This window comes from Oryzias latipes, assembly GCF_053564925.1.
Source record: "Oryzias latipes strain Hd-rR chromosome 1 unlocalized genomic scaffold, Olatipes_Hd-rR_3.1 chr1_Y".
NCBI classification, from domain to species: domain Eukaryota; kingdom Metazoa; phylum Chordata; class Actinopteri; order Beloniformes; family Adrianichthyidae; genus Oryzias; species Oryzias latipes.
In genome coordinates this window covers 8827144-8851469 of record NW_027616335.1, presented here as the reverse complement: position 1 = coordinate 8851469, position 24326 = coordinate 8827144, and the positions used below count along the sequence as shown (strand labels likewise).

Here is a 24326-nt window from a genome sequence, read left to right as displayed (position 1 = left end):
GGAAGAGGTGACTGGGCATTCCCTACACAAATCTTGTAAAAGCAACAGTTAGTTCAATTGTTAAAAAACTAAAAGATATAATATATATGCATGTGGAATTTTGGAGCACTTGTCTCTCGGCTGAAGGTTTGGATTCTTTGCTGTATTCGGCCTTGCAAACGTTACAGTAAGGCGAAACATGACAAAAACAATGTTGCTATGCTATAAAATGTTGTTTTGTTTAACTGCATGATCAGGTACAGCTGAATATCAAAAAATATGTACAGAGAATAAAAAAACCCACCTAAACTGCTGTGTCTTAACGTCAAACCATCCTTCTTTGCTGCAAACATTTAAAGAGGCTACTGGGTCACGCCTAATTAAACACATCAAGGCAACCGCTGCAAGGATCTGTGTGCAGGTTTACTTTGATGCATAACTTCGCTGTTTTAATTATGTATAAAGTGTGAGGTTCTTCTATGTATCTACACTGCACATGGTAACTAGTAGTGTACTTCAGCCTGTGATGTAAAGGCATGGAAGAATTCCACCTCATTGTTGGTTCTCTTGATGTCAATTAGAGGCTTATTTCTTGCATTTTTTCCAGTTAATAATGAAAAAAAAATCACTTTATTGCATAGAATACAATGAAATATCAGGGCCAAATGTTGATTTTTGGTGTGAAACACACAATTTAATCTCTAAATGGTCATTACTAACACTAACTGAGAAATTGCTGACATAGTTGTTTACTAGGTTATGGACATCTTAGCTGAACATCAACACATCCAAGCAGAAACTATCCCATCAGCAATATGAAAACAGTGGTTTAGCATTATAAAGTGGCTGTAATGATAAATTTGGGTCATAGATTATCAAAGAAATTAAGAATACATAAACATAATGAGAGCAAACGGCAAAAAAAAAAAAAAAAATACTATCATATTTTTACAAAAGTATTGCAGTTTACATCCAACAAATACTTTTTCCTGCTTATTCCATGTATCGGAAGTTTGAAACTGCCTAATTATTGGACAAAACAACCACAAGTATATGTGGTCAAGTTAAACTCTATATTTTGTTAGTTAAAAATAGTGTCCTATTCCATAAGTATTATTTTTCTACACAAAGAGAATACTGTTTGCTTGTTTGCTCAAGCATTAGATGCCTGTAGGTTACATGTATAACATGGTATGTACTAACTTGACTGTATTGTACCATTAAGTCTAATTTTTTTTTATTATGAGACTGCAATTACTATTACAGCGGGGTACTAGGACACTTATCCACAGAGCTTTGAATGTTTCCTTAAAGGCAAAGTATTAATAAGCTTTTTGATACTGAGCTCTTTTTCTTTGTTGCCACGGAAATGCATGCAGCCCTGAACAAAGTAAAGCTCCCTGCTCAGTTTTAAGGTTGAATACTCCTATTGCACATTTAAATACTGTCTGGATTTACTGTCTGCCTTTTCTCTTCAACATGGTGTAAAATACCTGACCCACATTCTCAAGTCAGGCTCTAAATAAAAGGAAAGATAAACTTGGATAGACGTGAGAACGTTCTAAATCGAGTGACAGCTTGACAGCTCTGTCACACAAAGCATCTTTGCAACAACAAGGGGGGAGATGGATAATTGATGCAATGACAGCGGAGGTTCACCTCTATATGAAAGAGCTGTAATGGATGCAAACGTTTGCCCAAGTTTTTTCCAGAGGGAGCACAAGGATCGACCCATAGTCCAACCAAAGAAAAACACACAATAGTTACTTAATGATCACGTCTTTTTTTTAACCTTGGGGATTAAGAAAGCAAATAAAAAACTAAACTATTTGAAACTGAAATAAGTAATAATGATAATAAAGTTAAAATTGACCAACTAAAAAAAGCTATTGAGTCTTTCTTACACAGAAGCAAATGGAAGTCTGGATGATGGTAAAACAATGGCACTGTAGAAAAAAAAAAGTAAACAGATTATACATTTAAAGACGCTTTTGATGCTAATTAAAAAAACAAATCCTAATTCAATCTGCATTTTTCCTGTCCTTTTTTACATTTATCATTTCCGATAACTGCTATAACGTTGCTATTGTATTAATTATTGGTCATTTAGTCAGTGTCAAGATTTTAGTGACAACTGTGTATCTTTATTTTCTCTATGCCCATATACATACATTGTATATGCATACAGAAAGAGTGTAGAAAAGAGACGCATATCCTTTTTTACGTTTTTATAGTTGTTGTTAAAGCTTTTGTGAGCTTTGACAAGCTTCTGTATGGTTTGCAGATTTGAGAGGAGGGAAAAAAAAAGGATGGCCAATGTCTGCCAGAAAGATTTCCATTGAGGGGAAAGGCAGGGAGCGAGGTTTGGCGGTTATCGTTGTGCTAGACAGAATTTGAAAAAGCAGAAAATGAAAGAAGAAGGGCATTCATATTCAAATGGAGACAAGTCCCCCTGTGCCCACACACTTTTCAATTATGGAAGGTATGCATATTTATGTGTGCTCCAAAGAATAGTGGACAGGGCCGCCCCATTCTTTTGTGTCACTTACCATCACATACGATATGAGATTTTCTTCCAATAGTCACTACGACAATTTAGTTACTTTAAAATGTATGCAAAAGTAAAGGGGTTAGTATTTAAACAATGTAAGTCTTATGTGCCACTTCTGGAAGAAGGGAGAAAACATAAAAAAATTTATATAAAAAAAAACAAAGAAAAAAAACAGGGGGTAAGTCGGCCACAGGTTTTTATTTGGTGGGACGTATTGCAACATAAGAACTAAATGAACTAATAACTAAAACAGACTGGGGAAAAAAATCCCAAATGTGACTTAGAGTTCGAATTAACATAAATTCTCAGGCTTTATGGCAAGAAAACGGATACCAAAAATGCAATCCCCCAAAGCTGCACAAATGTAACTTGAGTAATTCAACCACTGGATTGAATACAATGTGGAGATTCCATAGCAAGAAAAAGAAAAAAAAACTAAGGAGAGGCAAACCACACGCTTCTGGCAGGCAGGCAGCAGAGGCAGACTGTAAGGTAAATTCCCCCCAGGAATTCAGCCGCCCCTGTAGCAGGGGTTTCTGGGAGCTTTTAAACTTCCCTCCTACCCTGGTGATTGGTGGAGTGGAACATCAATAAGCTCTACAGGAGGTGGGGTCAGCAGTAATGGAGGGGCTGGATCCCTGCAGGAGCTGAAACCCACAAATGCACACACACTCCCTCTCACACACACACACACGAGAGAAAAATACACGCAAGACAAGGGGTTGAGAATATATCTCAAATTGTGCATTCAAAAAATTTTTTATTTTATTTTAGATTTAACTGTGCACTTGTGAAAGAAATGAAAAACAATTTCAAAAATGTTATATCAAAAGTTGCTTGCCTTAGAAAAGCGCTCTTTTGGAATAAGCTGCTAGACTTTGTATCAAAATCTGGGAAAACAACTGACATGTGTAAAAATAACATTCTCACCCCCTAAAAAAAAGATAAAAGAAAATCACTACTGTCACTGTCAACTACTGTTGACAGTGACAGTAGTGTCAACTACTGTTGACAGTGACAGTGAAGTCCGAAATTTAGCCAGAGAAAAGGATGGTTTGAGCGAGGAGTGAAAAAACCCATCTTTGTCAATTAAGAAGGATAAACCTTATCTTAATAAGAGTCATGTTCTCAGGTTAACAGCTGAAAGAGATGACCAGTTTGGGGAGGGAGTCACTGGCTCCCCAACCGAGGACAAAGGACTCTTAACGACCCGAAACCATGTAGGCTAAGTTGACAATACCATCCAGTTTCAGGTGTGACTCCTCCTCCATGAGCGCATATATACCAGCTCTTTTACCAGAGTTGACAAAGCCTCTTGGATAAGAGGTGAAATGTCTTCTAACTTTAAAAACTAAGTCCAGATGACAGCCATGATGGAATCAACCCGGATGAATGAGAGTCTTCATAGACGTGGCAGTCTATTGATGGCTTTTAGATCCATCCATAAAACCCAAACCACACAATTACAAAAACAATAGAATAAAAACAAAATTACATATTACCTAATTGATGTTCTATTTTTAGAACAAAAAACACCTCAGATGATTAAAAAAAATGAAATAAAATCATACTTATTTTTTAGTTTATACTGAATCAAATCTAGCCTGTGGGAGAAAACGTACACAACAGACCCAATACCATGATGTGTCTGATTTAACGTCTTCATGTTCAGTAAATGACCTTTTCCAAACATGAAGGTTCATATAAATCTTTTGTGGTGTTCGCTGGTTACAAGAATATAGGTTGGGTTTTGTGGGTGGTCATGAGCAATTGGAGAAAAAGGAACAGAAAAGAATGTCTTTAACACACACATACACACATATATATTTTCTCTTTTCCTACCCCTGCTTGTTCTTTCATTGAAAGCAGCAGGTGTCTTGCAGATAGGGCCTTATCTGTGCTTTCACTTGCCGTCACTTGCTAAACTGCAAAGACTATTGTCACAGGTATTTAGAGATAGCTTCTCAAAGCGAGGGGATGGTTTCTGTCAGTGGAAAAGATTTTTATGGGCAACTTAAACTCACTAGACCCAGGCTACAGTTCAGTTATCTATCGTTTTCTATGAGCACCTCAGTGGCCTGCATTACTCTCTGCAGGGCAGATTTATGTCCAGCTCTTGTCATCAAATGTTACAGCTGTGTGTAGGGGAAGGGCAAACAAACCACATTAGGTTATAGTTCTGTAAAAGGACATAGGGGCAAAGTGCAAAGAACTAGCTCATACTTTTAGATACCAAAATGTGAAGAAGAGCAAAGGTTTTTTCCAATTAAAACTTTTTATGAGGGAGTCTTCCTTTTAGGACCCTTATTTTAATTGGACGATCACTTTAGAAAACTGTTTTGGCTTTGTGTACAAATAGACACCTATGACTTAGTTGGTTTCTCCACACTGGTGGTGTGTTACACCCGAGAGACTGGGCACTGCTCCAACCACCATTACCTTGGGAGAGTAAGCACTCTAGTTGGCTTTATTATCCTATTGATATGTGTGATTTATGACTTTGTCCATGTATTTGCTACATTAATAATAATTGAATATAATGATTGTCACTGTTGAAGCTGATAGTATTTAGGAGAGGATTGTTTTGTTGATTTGCCAGACATGTTGCAATACCTTTTTTAAGGGTGGAAATGTGTTTAAGGAAAGCTAAAATTTTACATTAAAAAAGAAAAGAAAAATACTAAAAAATATGAGAAAAGGTTTTATCTTGACAATGCAATTTGGTTGAGTTTGTCATTGAGTTCGTCAATACGGTCATCATGGCAACACAGGTATGGTGCAGACAATGTTTGAAGTTATGCTCTAAAAAATGGTCTCCAGACTCGCCTGAAAAGATTTGTTTAACCAGAGAGTGCGTGTTAAGAAGTTATTGTCCCCCCTCCCCACTTCTTTACATTCCCCCCTCCCCACAGTCCTTATACACATGAAAGTGTATAAGGACTGTAATGAGATACAAAGTAGTGCAAACCCTGCAGAAGAAATTACATTTGCAGTGACTCACGTATAGCATTACCAGAGAGAGAAAACTGATGGCATGACTCATATAAACATTCCAGCCACATGCATTTCAAGATGACTTTTAGGCCCATTCAAATGAGAATTGCCCGCAGAGATTGAAATTTGTTAATTACTTATCATGTTAATCAACCTGAAAGATGTTTTTTTTTGCATAATCAACTTGAGTGCCTATAGTGCCTTGATATTTCGACAATGTCAATAATGGGTCCCAATCAAACCTGCTACAATTAAACCAGCAGGAAGCACATTTAATGATTAGTCAAAATTTTGTGACCACTGGGAATGTTCCGTCTTTTGCTTGTCTTAAACTGGTAGATTTACTGTAAAAAATAAATAACGATAATAATACATTTAAAAAAAGTTATGCATGTTTCTACCCTTCCGTGAGAGTCAATTATGAGAGCGAATACATGTAACATTTAACTTTTTTTCTAAATCAAGCCATTTGGACATTAATCATATTTGTATGTGTTGCTGGCAGTTGGAACGTCTGTCATTGTTTACTGTTGCTTGCATCAACATTTCAGAATTCTGTTTTTGTTTATCTTCAATACATATTTAAAGCTATGTAATAATAAAAACAGTAATTATGTTCAATTTTTGAGACATTAGTAGTTATTTAAAAAACAAATGTGTCAATGCATGATGCAATGTGCACATTGTCCCACACATGTAGTATAAAACAAAACGTTACTTTGTTTAGTGGTAGTTTTCTATTTGAAAATGTATATGAAGCTTAGTTAAGTTGTTCAGATTACTAAAACCTTTGGGGTTCCTTTTTGGTGTATTTTTTACAGTTTGTCATTTTAAAGACAAATGCAAAATCTGTACACTCTAGGTCTTAAAAAAACAACAACAATGTAAAACAATGACACCATCATTCATTAATTAATAAATCATAAATGTCATACAGGCAACATGTAAAAGCCTGTCCCATTTTGGAGTATTTTATGGAACCACCTTTGGTAGCATCACTTAGTAATTGTTGTCTGTATGACTTTATCAGGCTCTCTCATTGTGAATCTGGCCCACTTTTCTTTACAGCATGGCTTCAGGTCATTGTGGTTTGTGAGCCTTCGTTTATACATGGCTCTGTTAAGGTCTGACTGGCTGTAGCATTTCAATCGGTTTGAGGTCTCTGAGTGGGTCATTGCAACACTTTTATTCTTTCCTTTCTTCGTCCTCTTTTTTTTTTCTTTTACTTTATATATTTACTGTGTGTTCCTCCTGCTGCATGACTCACTTTAAACCAAGCTCTACAAAAAGGTGCCCAAGTGGCTGCGGGAAAAAAAGGAAACTCAAATCATCTTTTAGTTTGATTAAGGTCTCTATGCTCATATGATGTTATTATTTTTTTTGTGGTAAATTTGAGGTGTTATCTATCTGTCCGTCCATCCGTCTATCTGTTTGTCCATCCAAGACTTTGGAAGTGTGGCAAATGAGAGCATAAGAGCAGTGTTTTTCAACCGGTGTGCTGCGGCACATTATTGTCCCGTGGGAGATGGTCAGGTGTGCCGTGGAAAATTACCCATTTTCACTGATCTAAAAACATTTACCATCTCCAGGATATCAGCTCTGTGTTTATCCAATGAACAAAGGGTCGGCGGTTCGATCCCCGGTCCCACCAGCCAAAATGTCGTTGTGTCCTTGGGCAAGACACTTCACCCTCCTTGCCTCCAGTGTGGCTCCACTGGTGTGTGAATGTGTATGAATGTCCCGGTGATGGTCAGAGGGGCCGTAGGCACGAACTGACAGCCACGCCTCTGTCAGTCTGCCCCAGGGCAGCTGTGGTTACAACCGTAGCTTACCATCACCAAGAATGAATGAGGAGTGACTGAATAATAGACACAATGTAAGCGCTTTGAGCGTCTGGAAAAGCGCAGAAAATCCATTATTATTATTATTATTAAAATACTTTTTTTCTTTCTGTTCATTGAATTCTGTTAAATACATTTTCATAAGAATGACAGTACTGCGGTTTAGCAGCAGCGTCAGCTCTGTTTTTGGAAAAGTCCCGCCCCATTACCTGTCTCTGCCAATCTTTTTTGGACCCCTAATCATACGTTATCAGTCTGACCAATCAGAAGTGGTTGAAGTCATCACTTCCTTGTTCCGATTTAGCTCGTAAAGTTTCTCAGTTCCAACAAAAATACCAGCTAAAGCTTATCTGTAGTGGTGTAGCTTTCTGCAGGATCCAGTATCAGACCGTGGAAAAAGTGTTTAAAATTATAAAGTTTAGGGACACGAGTCTTTCTGGTTTCGGCGTCAGTTTTTGAGCTACATCTCCCATGATGCATTGTGTTAAAGTGACAGCATCTCTGCGCTACAATGAGTCTTCTCTGTTAAACGTCTTGAAACCACAAGGTACATATACATTTAAATAGTTTTTAAATTTTGGTAAAATCAGAGGTCAACAGTTTAGTTCTCCTTCAAGGTTTGTGTTTATTAACAGCCAAACATCCCAGAGTTTGGTCCAAGTCATCTTTCTAACTGAAAGACTTTTCTAAAAAGGTCTGGATTGAAGGATGAATTCCCTTTCAGACTTCAGTCACTTTTGAAAAATGAAAAATTAAGCTTAGGTAGAAGTAACAACAACATTTAAGAAACAGGATTATGGTGAAGTGGCCAACAGACACAATTAAACTAAATTGAAACAATTCAATCATCTAAAAAAAAATAAAACATTTTTCTTAAAGTTTTCAAAGACTTCATTTTTGATTAAGACAAAAGAAAAACTAAAAAACTTCAACATGTTCACTTTTTTTGTAGCTACAGAAAACATAAATATGTTAGTTTTTTTGTGTCAAATTTATCAAACATCTTGTGATCATATAATTGTTCAAAAGGTATAGTTGCTTTTGAACCAACATTGAGAAAAATATTAAAAAAATAAATCACTATTTAGAAAGAATATGTGTTTTTTTTGTGAGAGAACATAAAATTGCATGTTAATAAACTGGAGGGAAAAACAACTATCAGGGTAAAATTTCAAATAATTTAGTTAAAAATTATTACTGAAGACTAACTTAACTTTTCTTACCTCTTTTAGAAAAAAAAAAACAGCTGCAACTTCCAGCTTTTTCTGCCACAATTGTCACAAAAATGCATGTGAGATTTTGGAGGGACTGTACATCAATAGTGTGCCTTGGCTCAAAAGAGGTTGAAAAACACTGCATTATAGAAGGAGCCCTTCTTTAATGAAGTGAGTTTTGTTATCACTATTAATATTAAACTGCAGTTCTTTTAGCTGAGGCGCTGTACAAAATATTGCTTTTGTTATTTTTGCAATGCTTAAATAAGCTTGTATTGATCGTTACTTAATCTTTGTCTGTCTCTGATGGAGGGACAGCTGCCCCCCTTTTTTTCCCACTTAGCTCCACCCCTGGGGCAAAGCTTTTAAAAATGTTCCATACCAGCGCAAAGCTTCTAAAGTTTCGCAAATCTGCGCTAAGCCATTTTATTTATCTTTCAGAATCCGTTGGAACTACGTTAATTACACAAACGGTCAAAGAGTTACTGTAATTCAAAGAGCACTAACAACTCTAATGTTAAAGGGTTAACGGAGAGATGCAAACAATTTTGTCAAGCTTGTCTAATGACTGTAAATATATGACCTGAGGCGTGGAAAGATTTTCTATGCATTGGTGATCTCATAATGGATGTTGACAGCATGAGAGATTATGAAAGCTAACAACAAAACGGACATGATAAATAGGTTTCAATACTGACCTGTAGAATGTTTATTACATGTTGCTGCATTGATTTAGTGTTGATTAGTGGTAAAGATGCACAAACCTTTAGCATTCTAAAAAGATGATGGGGCTGTCCTTGTTCAGACAGGACGATGTCCCTTTAAGATCAACCAGTTTAGATTTTTTTTGAAAGGTTCATACCACAGATGCCTCCCCAGGTGTAGATGACACCGTATGAGCACGGAGAGTTAAATTACTAATGAACAGGGAGAATGTTCAGGTGGTGTGAGCCAGTAGTTTCTCTGCCAAGCTAATTTGAGGATCTCACAGCAAAGACAGTAGTCTGAATGCCTGCAAAACTGAGCTTGGAGTGAGTTCCTGTTTTCCTGCAAGTGCAATTAAAAGAGGCAAAGACATTCTCTTTCACAGAATAATTGCAGATTCCTTTTTCTAGTTTTAATCGATGTGAGACTATTCATTTTTAAAAGGCTTCTCTGGCATAAGTAGTCACTTGTATGTTGTGACTATTGAAGGCCAAAACCCTTATCCGAGTCAGGTGCTCTTTATTGGGTTAATCAAACGAATAGTGGGTCATGACTAATGCCCCCTCTGGCCCATTGCGGGAAGGGCTTTGTCAAACACAATAATTGTCACGACCAGACAATTCCTGAACCCTTGACTAGGGCTTCCCAAGGCAGAATAAGGACTCCGCCAAACTCCTTTGTAGACAAAAGAGTTGTCATCAAATATCGGTAAGCCCTGGGAGGCATTAGTGACATGCGCCTTTGTGACGTGCGCCTTGTTTCAGTAGTTCATGCCTGAAAGTAGGGTCAAACTAATAACCTCACTCTTATTGGGCCAACTATCAGGTTGCCTCTGGTTTAATGTACTGTCATGCTCAACTGTTACACTCACTCAGGATTAGGGAGCTCTGCAGACTAGCATGAGATTCCTTGGAAGACAAGATAAAATGGAACAAAAGGAAATAACACTATCAGCATTCTGGAGGTCTCTGCGCACCAATTGATCTGTCTAAATTCTATGATACATATTTAGGATACTATATTTTTCCTTTTCCACAAGTTTGTTTGTTGCGCACCCATAGGAAAGGATCACTTGTTCAGTGAAATAACACTAAGAGCATTCCTTCTTTTTGAGTTGTGAACACTATAAGTTAGGGGAACATATTCAGTCCTTTTCTCCTCATCCTCAATGTATGGTTTGATTAATTATTTCCATGTCCAACAAGTTCTGATCATGTCCTACAATGATTTACAGCTATGTTAGTAGCAGCCAGTGTGATGTTAGTATTGGACCCTCCGATCAAATGTTCAGCAAGGGATGGAACATATCTGATTATAGTATAGATATCGAGATTAACAACTTGTAAAGGGCAAAAACAAACACACAAGGTAATGTTCTCTCAGGGTTTATTACGATGACCAGTTGAGGAACAAATGCATGCCAGTGCATTTCAATGAGTACATTCAACTAGATGATTCATTTCTTCAGTTAAAAAAGCAAAAAAACTAATTTATTATACTTATTCATATACACACTTCATTTTTAGCCATTTTGATCATTTTTAATTCACAACAAATGAATATCCATGTTATAGTGTCTCAAAAAGTTTATATTGAACTAAAGGCCAATAAAAAAAACGGAGAGAAAATAAAGTTATCTTGTTTAAATTCCTCTTCAATTACCCGAGGCACGTATTGAGTGTCTTACTTGGTAAAGTATAACACCAAATATACTTTGATTTCATTTTTAAACCTTTTTTTTCAGTATTAATTGCAATGGGTATGTGAAAAGGAGAGTTGAGGGAATACAACCTTAAATAAAGCTGATGAACTGTAGTCATAGCCAAACTTTTCTAATGAAGTTACAGATATCAGTCCAGTTTTTTTCCTCTTTTTATTTAAAGCTTTACTTGAGGCTGACTTCTTCCACTGCCAATTACCTGAAATATTCCTAGCCCTTGTCAGGTTAGCCTTTTCCTCCTCTGTTATAACATTTTTTGTCTGCCTTTTCTCTGCCTTCAGTGATAATTGCAACCTGACAGTCAAAAAAAAAAAAAAAAAAAAAAAAACAATTCACAAGTCCCTGCGGAATATTCTGACTTCCCCTTCATGTTGTTTTTTTTCCTTTGTATCCTCTCACATTGAGATAAACATTGTGTTAAACTCTTTGGAGCTCCTATTTCTCTCCTCTTTTGAGCTTTTTATTTCATGTTGATGCAAAATCAAACTAATTCACATTAAGATGGGGGCAAGGATTAAAGAACACCCAAGTGCGCACATGATCACACAATGCATTTTTTGAATTGTCTATGTTACAATACATATTTTAGATTCTGGCAGACAAAAACCAAACCGAAATTTGTATGTGACTACTAAATGCAAAATTTGTACTTTCTTATGCAATTCACAGCTGAAAGGCTATTTAGCCTTTCTGGAAAAGGTACCATCTTGCATTAAAATTAGACTGTAAACAAAATAAAGTAATAAAAATAAAAAAATACGTAAAAAAGACATTTATTACCTCAGAAATCCACATTCTTAGGTTTTTAAATAATCTTTGCTGCCAATATTTTATTTACTTTATGCTCACAGTGGAGTTTTAAATAATAAATGCCATAAGGCAGGAGTCTTTACCTTAGTGTTTTAAAATGTAATTTGATTTAGTAGTTCAAAGAAAATTTAATATATATGGCCTGTATATATATATATATATATATATATATATATATATATATATATATATATATATATATATATATATATAGACCAAAGATGTAAAAAGGAGTGTTTATTTGCACATTTATACTTCAAATCAAGACCCTTTGGAATGTTTATCCCAATCTGAATTAACTGTAAGTTTCATCATTTTAGCAACCTAGCTTAAAACATAAAAGCCTCATGAAGCTCTCAAAACCCAATAATTGCAAATCCGAGTGTGGACATAATGCAGCTCGAGGCAGGAGACAAATGTGTGTGTCATAGTCAAGCACATATTTGTGGTATGTTTAGCTTTATATGTATATGGGAAAATAAAATATTTGATAGTAATTTAGAAAAATGTCCTTAATATATCCCTATGTTTGCATTTAGCATAGGAAATGTGCAATGGAGTTTGACTTTTATTTTCTCTTTGAAAATGAACCTTTCCCTCCTGGGAGAGAAAAATGGATTAATTTCTTATCCTTCCAGTTTGTTTGTGTACTCCTGGTGAACATTCGTATGCCAAGTAAATGAATGTAGGAAATACCTAAGCAATAACAAAACCATTTACCGGTAGCAATATTTTGATTACTTGATGTATTTTGGGGGGAGGGAGTATTCACTGTGAAATTTACACAAATGGTTTGAGATAATTTTGACATAAATGTACATTTAAAGTTTATGTTGTTTTTTCCAAATACACTGTTCTGTTATCAAGTGCCAGTCTAATAACATGTTGCCTAAAAAGTAAAGTCCTGGAATCTTTTTCTTTATGGTCAATGGTCGATGGATAAAGTGATTGATTTGCTTTGACAGAGGTCTTCCTCCAGGCAAATGCTGCTGTCTTTTACTGCTGGAATACTCTCACTTGACAAAGTTTTTCCAAGTCAATAAAGATAAAAATTGAATTATGGCTTATCACCAGATGCGGTGTCTCAGTTTGGCCCTCAGCTGGGGTTTTTTTGTGCTGCTGGCCAGCTGGGCCTGCATCACTTTATTGACCTTCTGTCTGTCTTTTTTTTTTATTTTATTTTTTTGTCTTGCAGAACAAGATCATACTGGATCCTCTGACATTCAGCGAGGCTCGTTTCAGGCCTTCTCTGGAGGAACGCTTGGAGAGCATCATCAGTGGTGCCGCGCTGATGGCAGACTCTTCATGCACGCGCGATGACCGGCGCGAACGCATTGTGGCTGAATGCAACGCAGTCCGACAGGCCCTTCAAGACTTGTTGAGCGAGTACATGAACAATGTGAGTTCCCTCCCTAATTATTCAAAACTCATTAGCTAATTGGTGTGGGACTTGTTTCAGCACTTGCTTCTTATTTTCTCTTGTTTTCTTGATGCAATGCACACATTATGCACAGCCTGAATTAGTTTGTCAAAAGTAGAAAAAGTTTGATTCTAATTCTTTATTTAAAGGCTTGATAAATCAGTAGATGATTAATAAGTAGATATTTTGTAGGAAATTGGGTTTTCTTTGGGTTTGTTTAAAACGTTTTTATTTTCCCCAAAAGGTTAAGGCAGTAAAGTTTGTCACAGCCCATGTGGAAAATGAATTATGTATCGTTTCTGCTGTTGGTAGATCAGTGGGGTTTCTGATGAGGTGTTTTTGTGTTGGACTTGAAGTGATTCTCAATGGTGGTTCTTACACATGATGGCATTTCAGCTTAAATAAAATATTGAAATATAGATTATCGTAAAAAAAAAAGAAGACATTTGAGTACTTTATGGGCTACAGCATATATAAGTTGGAACTTTTAAACATTTAGAGGCGCATTGATGAGAAGTTTATCAAGCCTACAGCCATGCTTATGAATGCTTGTGTTGAAAATCCCCATGCATTACTTTTTTCCCCCACATTTTTTACTATAAGGCATTGAACTATTTCACTTATTCTGGCACTTTTCATTCTCTGTGGATTTCTTTCAAGTGCGATGTCGGATTTTTTTCCCCATTTTTTTCTTCACTGGCAGTTAACTGTTGAGCACACTAAAAGAAATGACAAATCTTAAATATATAGGGTTATATGAAGAGGCTGAAAGAACATTGCAGTTGAAGCTGGCAGTCCATATCACACCATGTTATTGCAAAGTCAACTGCAAGTACAATATGTTAGTCATTTCCCCATGCCCAGCTGCTCTTTGGGCATTCATCTGGAAGCCTGTCTCCGCGCTAGAAGCAGCCTGAAAGGTGAGAAAAGATGAGCCAGCACACGGTGAAGTGTCGTGAGTTCAGCTCTTTGACACTCTCCAAACGTCATGATGATCATGTCTTCTTCTCACTTGATAACAGAAGGATTCCATCAGGAGCAGTAAAATATTCATGTAAAGGTAGAGTATGTTTTGAAGTGTTATAAAACACATTAGTCTGAGGATTAGTATCTGTAGAAGTTTATTATGACAAAAAAAATACATCAAAGTAAAAAAAATTTTTCAGTTTATTAAAGTCTGACAATTTTAATATGATCACAGAAGTTTATTAAGATATTGACTAGTGTAGCTTCTCTTTGTGCTATAAAATGGCTATAAGCTGCCAAATCCTTGCTGGTTTCAATAGGAATACAGTTGATTGTGTGACGTCTACTTACAAAAAAAAGGGTGCCTTTCGTCCATTAAATCCGTTTCTGAGCTATGCCATTTCTTCAGAGACACTTCACATAATATCCATGTCACCGCGAGCATTGTGTGCTTTAGCATAACACAGAAGATTTCTAAACTCTAAAATGCCCTTTCCACCGCTTAAGTCGCAGCAGCTTTTTGCTAAAGTAATTGTGCCTTGGTTCATTAGGCCCATGAGTTGTATTTCAGAGGCTACAGCTGGGAGATTGTGGACTGCCTCTGGCGTCCAAACAGAGAACAGAGAGTAAATTATAGAGACAGAGCTAACAAAAATGTTTGTTTTTCTCTGTTCTGCATCCACATTTAGGTTATGTCAACAGCTTACTTTAAAACATATATGCATACTTAATCCATGATATCTGAATACAATACTTTACAATAAGTTTGTAGTAATAATAACATGAAATGTAAAAAATCTGAATGACAATAAATCTTGTGTTGACCTCAAAATTGCAATACCGTAATCCCTTGTTTATCACTAAAGTTATGTTCCAAAAACAACGCGCAATGGGTGAAATTCGCTAAGTAGTCAGCTTTTTTTTCCAGTTGTTATCAAGGTTACTAACTTAAGTAATTTGTTGTATATTAACTTTTAGTAATGTTCTGCACAGCTACAATGACAATCCATTTTTCTCTGCGTCATAATCAGCAGATTCTCATAGATCGAGGGAATAGTAGTCAAAACGTTAGGGTGTGTCAAAGAGGGTGTTTTTTTTGAGGGTGCAATTTAGAGGGCGCCAGCAATATCTCCATTGTTAAAGGGTTAAGGCTGTAAAACCCCTCACTAAACACTTTATCCACTTTTCTCAGACAGACATGAATATTTTTACACTTTTCTCTCTTGTTTGAACTATCAAAGTTCAAACCTTCCTTGAAAAATAAGTCCAACAATATGAAATAAAACCAACGATCTGATCTTGATAGAAGATTTATGCAAATTTGTCAAGTTAAACATATTCAGTACAGGAGACACGTCACGGAGGAAATTCATTTACAATGGTCGACAGTTAACCAGAACTAATTGGCCGTAAAAAATAAAAATAAAAAGAAATAAAGCATGCAAAATTGCACCAAAAAGTTCAAAAAAACAGCGAGACTGTGACAGGTGAACCGTGTTATAGCAAGGGACAACCGTGGTCATTTTACCCTTATTTGGCGCCATTGTTAAGACGATCTACTGTGTCAGCATTCTTATTAACCCACTGGCACAATGAAATCAGGTTAAAATGATATAAATTAAATAATATGCCACCAATTAAATCAATTTTTCACTAGTGGCAGGACTACTCCAGCATGTGAAACATTTTAGAAACTCTGCAACACAGTAAAAAATGTTAACAATATTGTCCTATTTGCACTAAACATACCACACAAACTACATCCAAAGAGTTAGTGATTAGTTTATTTATTTTTTGAGGTTTTACTTTTCTAGCTTCCAGCACTTACTGACAGAAAGCAGGAGGAGCTTTTATGTTATGTAGATGAAATGAACTCACCAGCTGTTTCTCGGTTAATAAAGTTGGCTGGTCTCAGAAAGAGCAGAAGAAATTCCCAGTAATGATACAAATATTTCTCCCAACTAATGTTTCTGAAGAAACATGTAAGAGTTTCTTTGGATGATGTTGCCAAGTCTGTTTTACATTTATTGAAGTAATGTAAACATTTAGTTGCCTTTATGTCTCCTCCTCCATCTTCATGTGCGTCCTCTCCATCCAAACACACACATTTTTATAGGAAACTTGAACCACAGCACAAGGTTAATCAATGTGGTAGCTGGCAATAAATTAGGTTCAAGTGACAGGAGAATGTCCATACCTGTCTCAGCTGCTGGTGATCTGTGATTGGTGACAGCAGGCTCGGCTCCCAGGCCGGTGCTGAATCATCAGGAGCAGCTGATTTAGTTACGGCAGCTCAGACAGAGCCAATCTATCAATTGATCTGGGGTGTAATGCATCACCAGCTCAGGTCAAGGGAGCCTGGGCAGAATATAGCCATAGCAAGAAGCCATTTCAGTTGAAAGGGGGCAACTTTGCAAAATTGTGAGGCGCTGGGAGAAGGATTTAGAGAGTGTGATAAGCCAGCACACAGATGTCACAGTTAGTTTGATGTGGCACATAAAACTAAACCAGAGTTGTGAGGTAGGACGGTCATTAGGGAAGACTGATGTCCCTGCTGCTAACACAGCTCCTCCAGGAGTTTCCATGTGGAATGCTCAATCAACAGTTGGAGTAACTGATTACATACTGTAAATGAGTGTGCTTAGTACACATATGCTTCTTGTAACTACATTACGTCACCTCTTCTCCTTTACTTTGTTGACACAGACTTGAAACTGGAAGTGTTTGAATAACGAAAGAAAAGAAAAAAAGGAGGACATTTGCATAAAGCTGTCCCACTTTTAGAAAGGATGACAACATTGTAAAGTTGAGACTTTAATCTCATAGCAACTATGAGCTTTAAGCACTATAGGGGCTCTCATATAGATTACCAGGCAACCATTATATCCCCTTTTAATTTTCTAATCCTTTGCTATGAGATTCTTGTTTTGAGAGGAAAAGCCCTCACAACAATCCCCTAAAATGTATTTTTTGTCTTTCTCACTTTTAGCTGAGCACCAATACAAGTTGAATTTGAGTGATGGACACTCATTGCTCAGCACCCTGTGGGTATGTGAAACTCGCAATTCCCTCTAGAATTTCTGTGCTCACATGAGAGGCATCACTATCACACAGCCCGCTGCCTACACTGTATCTGTTTTAATTTGTCCAGAAAGCTCTGTCTCAAAAATCGTTTTCATTTCACTAAAACCAAAACTATAACAGCAGAAAGGTACAGTTCTTGGTGTGCAGCATGCCATCTCACTGGCATCCTGAAGTTAACAGCTGCAACATGCAGTTGTGGATAGTGCTTTTAAGGCATCAGTTGCTTATCCAAATGGTACCCAATCCATTTGTATATCTTTTCTAACAACATAATATGGACAGCTTTTGCTTCTGTCACTCATGGTTAGCATTTTATTTTTCTTCAATGTAAACATGTGGAAATGGTCCTCTTTTAAAGCCAAGTATACATGTCTTATTTCTCTTTATCCTAAAAACCTGAACCCTTGTGGTTCATACATGGGCCATTACGGTGCTTAGTCATAGTTTAGAAAGTCAACTGGAATTGAATTGTTCATTCATTTTCTATTCCGTTTTTCCCTTTCGGGGTCACGGGGCTGCCGGAGCCTATCCCGGCCACTTGTGGCCGAAGGCAGGGGACACCCTGGACAGTTCGCCAGTCTGTCGCAGTGGAATTGAATTGTAAGCAATGTTTTTTCTTGTTTTGAGAGGAATTAGCACCTCATTTTCTGATTCAAGTTGGTTCAATTTTATTTATAAAGCACTTTTCATACACCTTAGTAACCCAAAGTACCTCACAAAATCAAACATCTTCAAAACTTAAAATAAATTAATACATAAATAAACAAGCACACAATGCCCTAAACTACCCAAAACTCAACCACGTACACTCAACACAATGAAACATTAAAAATAAAACTCAGCAGTAAAAATAGGGATATAAATAGAAATCTTGCTTCGATGCTGAAGTGATGAAATAATGCTGCACTTGTATCAAATGCAAATAGAAGTGCTGTGAACAATTCAATTGTTGAAACAAGGGAGGGCAGTAACGTACAATATCCATAAAGCATTTAGCTTTAAATCTCCTATTCAGAATGTAACCCCCATATATGTCACAAAAGCCTCAATCCTATAGGACACCTACACATAATTACTTCACAAGAACTTATTTGCACCAGAAAAGAAGAGATTTATCTGACACATATTCTTAGGTGGAAAAGTCGAGCTATTTTTATTCTCTTGAGTGCCCTCTACTTTGTTGCCTGCTGGTATTTTGTTGTCCACCTCTCCTTTTCCTCTGCTTTTCTTGTTGCTTCCTTTCCTCTCACATCATTTTCCCTCCAGATTCAGCACTCATGCCACTTTAAATGTCCCAAACCCAGCGAGAAATCATTGGTTCCCCATAGTGTCCCATGCTCCCTATTCCATCTGTCAGCACCTTCTTTTTTCACTGCCTCACAGTCTTGTGCAGAAGAAAAAAAAAGAGAAAAAAAAAATGACTTACCTTTATTGGTCAGTCAAGGCTAGCTCAAAGACACAATCACTAAGTCTGTCTGCTCAGTAACACAGGGGAAAATCTTTGTTCAAGACTCATGGGACAATCAGTGGACCATCTGTGCCCAGCACTTCATTCTTAGTGTTAAAGCTCACTAAAGTGAATGTTTTCCAAAATAATTATATTCACGAAGTTCTAAAAGTTTGTAATGCTGGATTAAATGACGGAAGTTGTTGGAAAGCAGTTAAGCACCTCAGGTCACACTGTTCTGGTCCAAGGCCACAGCTAACTTTACAATCAACACATCATTTTGTTCATTCTTAACTGTGTCAGACATCCTCATCAATGGAGTATTATTTAACGAACCATAGAAACGAGATGCTGCTAGGATGACAAAAAGACCTGCGATTACAAAAGACCTCGATGACGCAAGCGCATCCCTCAGGAATCCACCAATCAAAACAACACAGCAAGACACAAGATTCAATCCACCAGGCCAATGTTATAAACAACACAGACAGTTGCACAACCTTAACACCCAGTTCTAGAACGTCTATAAAAAGATAAATAAGACATCTTGCCCGTGACAATATTGGAAAATGATCCCTGCAGGAAGTTTTGAGTTTGTAGAATACACTTTTTGTGTTCAATGAACTGGACTATTGAACAACTCTTTTTGACTTCTGGCTTGCAGATTTGAGGTAATGGATTATTTTACTCATTAAATGTTAAGAAATGGACAATCCATATAAAAAACCCATAGAGTGCAGAAAAAGACTGACTCTGTTGCAGCTCCACCTTCAGGTTTTATGGCCAACATCATTAGTTACAGCTGGAATAGGTGGCGTTCAAATAATGCCTTGAATAAAATCACAGATTTTTCTTTACCTTTCCTCTTCATTTTTCTATTTTTGTGTGCCCAAACCTACAAAAAAGTGTCATAAAAAGAAATGTCTTGTAAATTAAATTAGCAGAGGCAGGAAGCTTAAATGTGATTCACCCTGCAATTAACCTTTACTCTAGCAAGCACACAACACACATTAACAGTTATCTTAAAGTGAGATGGAACTACCAGAAGATTAGGACAGGACATTAATGGTTTTCTCATTAGAGCCCTCTGGTAATTCAACAATTACATGCTTTTTAATGTCATGCTCATCTTGAAAATGTTGATGGGCGTTAATAAGTTCATGTTGTCACAGTTACTTAAGCTTGAAAAATGTTGACTAGTGATGCTAGTGACATGGAATTACCTAAACCTTTTGATGTTGCCTTTGTGAAAATTTGATTTTTTTCACAAAAGTAAAAGAATAGCGTCTTGATTTTAATATATGGCAACGCTAATGTTCAGTTTAGGATGAATTAGTCATAGGGCAACACTAAATTGTGACATAAATTTGCAAGAAAGGCTTTTGGCCAACTGTACTGGTGCACCAGAGGTGCACTTGCAAAGCAGCTGGCAGATCATTCATGCATATGAATGACTTTTGCAGGCTGACTGTAAAAGGCCCCTGAGAAGCATTTCGGCCAACAAGAAATATTCAAAAGAACACCAGAGCAGACCAAAATGATTCTCTGGCTGACTTGCAAAAATACTCATGATACCCCTTTTTCCAAGGGAGAGACAAGTGGATTTAATGTAGCTGTATATGTGCATAAAGGACAACTTTTAAACATAGGGTAGGAAGTTCTTACATGGGTTATAAAGCTTTGAAGAAAGTGTACAAAACAAAACTCTCACAGGGATTGCAAGCTTTGATACAACCCACTTGAAGGAAACAAATTCAACTCAACAGTAGTAGCACCTGCCCTTAAACAACTGGATGTTTCCAAATGATATGATAACGTAAAAACTGAGTGGATAAACCATGCATATTATTGCAGGGAACATCAGTTGTTTGACCAAATACAAGTTCCAAAACTTTTGCAATCAAAATCTGCAAGAAACTTTGAGCTGAAGGTCGATAGAATTGAAGCATTGGGGTTTAATGATGCTTAATTTTGCATCAATAACTGTTTGGTGGCTCATTTTGCACCACAAGTTCTTTTCAGCTTCTGGAAGTCAATAAAGTAATCTGTGTAATGACTGATAGTAATCAGTTCCCAAGAAGATGATTTAGTTTCATCCATGTGTTTTTCATATGTGCAAACGGTAGCTGAAAGCAGTAAGGCTGTATTCCTCTTTCAGATTGTACTTTAATCGAACAAAACAAGTAATCCTCAATATGCAGCAACAATATATCTGGTGGTGCCTGAAGACCCCAGCATCACTATCTTTGTTGAAGTTGTCAACAAAATAAGAATTTAACGTTTTAAAGTCACTTTAAGAAATTAGATTATCCAGGTGCTTATTTATGACATGAAAGGCTCTCAAACCTGGCAACTTAATTGCATTAGAAATTGCCAGCTTCCTCCCTTTTGCCCCTCTCTCGCTAGTGCCAGTCCCCGTCAAGTGCTTGATACTGTAAGCTCTGCTAACATGATTGACATTGATAGATGGATCAAACTCAGTGGCGGTTTTTGATATGGGCGATGTGGGCGGTCGCCCAGGGCGGCACTTCATAGGGGGCGGCATTTGCCATGTCCGATGCGTTTTACATAATGTGCTACTATATTCAAAGAGGCTAATATATTCAAAGAGTAAGTTTTGCGCTTTTAATTTGAAATTGCTTCAGCTGCCGACACTTAACACTTTTATCTTGACACATCAGACTCTTAAGAATCTCTTCATCCTGTTTCCCCTTCACACTTATGGTGCAAAAAAAAAAAAAAAAAAAAAGATGAAATAACTCAGAGTGAAACAACGTAAAACAGGCACATGAAAAGGAATTAGGCAGAAAAAACCCCCGTGCTCAACCCAATTTCGACAAAAGCAGGCAATGGGGATTATTTCCCACAATTCCTTGCTCCGACACAGCAGACCCGACGCGCACGTGACCACCGCCCTCTGCTGCAAGACGCTTGCGGCCACACCTCTTTGCGGTAGTCTTTGGAACATAAGTCAAAAAACTCGAGAGGGGGGCGCAACTCGCCGGTGGCTGGCTGAATCACACTAACAGGTGATTGGGAGTCTTTTTCTATCTGACAATCAACTCTGGGCCGCAGCTGCGCCTCCCGTCATAGAGACGGAGCCGCGTGTGTCAGAGGGAAGGGGAGGGGGAGGGGTTGTTACGGGAGGAGAAGGGAGGAAGCACCCAGGCGCAGAGAGCGAGAGGAGGCAGGAGGTTGCAGGGGAACGGGGGCTTTAATAAACAAAACTAAGGACACAAAACCAAAACCACTGCAGATGGCAGGCTAGAAACTCGAAACACTAAACCCCCCAAACCGGGGGAGCAGACTAACATACTATGGACCAGCCCAAGAGGAAGGGAATGACAAGACTTAAATACATACAGACAACCGAGACACAGGTGAACACAATCAGTTAGGATGGGGAACCAAAGAAAAACTCACAACAAAAACGAAGCAGGAAACCCTACAAAATAAAACAGGAAGTTAAACTCAAAACATGCCAGAACAAAAAGGAAACAAACCACAAGGGCAAAGAAACAGAAACCGTAACAGGGGTGGTGGGCGCAGACCATTTTTTATGGATTGAGTTTTTTTGGAGGATTTCTGCTGTTGGTGTTGCACAAATTTAGGGAAATGCCAAATATTTTTGGAGTAATCCCACTGATGAATTCTATGATTTAGTCTTTAATGTTTTATAAGACCTAAAAATATTAATCACAATAAGTTTTTTTTTTAGATCTAATCCCTCTGATATGTTTCACAAAGACACACACAGGACGTCACACATTAAGAAATTATTGCTAAAAATGAAGCAGGAGTCCAGCTCTAAAAAAAAAGCTTTAAAAAATGATTAAAGAGCAAAAAATACGGAAATATTTGATTTGTAATTTTTTATTAATATTTCCAGGCTTTCTTTGTTTTGTTCTGCAGCATGTTCATATTTGTATAATTTTGACAGAATATATTTCTATGGAGAGCAAAATATTACAAGTTATTTAGGGTTTAAGTTAACTTGTGTTCCTGTTTTTTTTTCATATTTATGTTGAAAAAGTTCAGTTTAAAAGGTTTAAAAGTTTAGCTTTAGTGTGATCAGTAAATGTTTATCTTTTTTGGCCCAAAACCTTAAGCATGTTTTAACTTAGGCCCCCTGTGTGACTGAGTTTGACCCCCCTGTAATACGAGTCTAGAAAATGCATGCATTTTTTGTGTAAAATGGCTAAATAGAAGATAGGGAACACAACAGGATGTTGTCAAATTTTGTATGTGTGCGGGGGGGGGGGCGCTGGTGGGGTTACTCGCCCAGGGAGTAAGTTAGTGTAGAACCGCCACTGATCAAACTATAGAATCAACCTTAATGTCATTAGATAAGATGATATGGAAGCAAGAACCTGGACCTTAACTGTATCAAACCTATCTTACATAGGGTTCTGGATGGATGCGCTGGGCAGAATGCCTTTTTTAATCAATTGAAGGAGTCGCACTTAGGAGTGGGTATCCCTGACAAATCCCTGAATTGATTTGAGTCAGATTCACAAGGTCAGGATTCATTTCAATTTACAGTTTCATTCCATTTGTTTCGATATTGATTCGTTTTTCAAATCCCTATTCCAAGACCACATTTTATGTTGTTGTAGAAAAAGTACTAAAATAAATGGTGATTTCCACAAAACCAAAAATCCAACCCATACTATGAAGTTACCATGCAAAAGAGTGTTTTTTTGGCAAATAATTCAAGGATTTTTAAATGGAATTTATTCACTAAAAAAATAACTTTTTAGAAATACTTAATCTTAGTGCCTGTTTTGTTTTAAACATTTTGTTTAAAGAAGGGAGTAATTATTAAGATATCTGGATAAAATACAATTGATACTAGACTGATCTCAAGAGAAAATAGCTTTTTACTGACTTTTTGACCAATTGTTGTTGACTATTTTATGTCGGTTTTTAGATAATATCCCAATGTAGAAAATTAAAAGTTTTGTTATTTTTTTATATTGTTATGACATTTCAAAATGATTTTTCTATTTTGTTTCAATGCTGCCAAATATTATAAATAACAGATGCCAGTCTACCAAAATAGCTACAATAATTTGCATTGTGATAAAATGTATTTTCAGCTCTGACGGACTGGATTCATCTTGAGCATTCTTGCTTTGTTCCGAATATTGCAGAGGCATAAATAATAAATTAAGTTTCACTGCTGTGCTGCAGTGCTTGCTTAAATTGAAGACGGGAATTCTAAAGCAATATTGATGCTGCAGCATGATGCTACAGATGCTTAAAAAAAAGTATAAAGCATTATTCTCTACTTTTTGTAAATTGCATGTAAATTGTCACACAGAGTGGTATTCATTGTCATGCTATAAAACAACACAGTTCTAAGTACGACTCTGCTTCTTTCATCACTTTAGTCATGTTTACATTTTGCGTGACCAAGATTTGTTGGAAACGCATTCATCTTTATGCAAATTTCTCACACTGAAGGCTTGGCAGTGATTTATATAAAACCGAACTTGGCAATTTGACTCTTGTCCCATAGCCTAAGTAATGTGCAGCACACATTATCTCTATATTCAAATAAAAATCAAACCTTTCTTCATTAAAACATAACAT

The 24326-nt window shown here is 36.9% G+C and overlaps 1 protein-coding gene across 3 annotated transcripts in view; it reads left to right on the top strand.

Annotated features, from left to right (window-relative positions):
* Positions 1 to 24326, top strand: part of LOC101157513 (catenin (cadherin-associated protein), alpha 2) — a 284873-nt gene that overhangs the window by 60035 nt on the left and 200512 nt on the right. For all 3 annotated transcript variants that reach the window (XR_013654431.1, XM_023956970.2, XM_023956972.2), the window contains exon 7: positions 13010 to 13213. Coding sequence is in view for 2 of the 3 variants with exons in the window: in XM_023956970.2 (XP_023812738.1) it covers positions 13010 to 13213 (204 nt within the window). In the remaining variant the exon portion in view is untranslated. The remainder of the gene's footprint in view (positions 1 to 13009; positions 13214 to 24326) is intronic.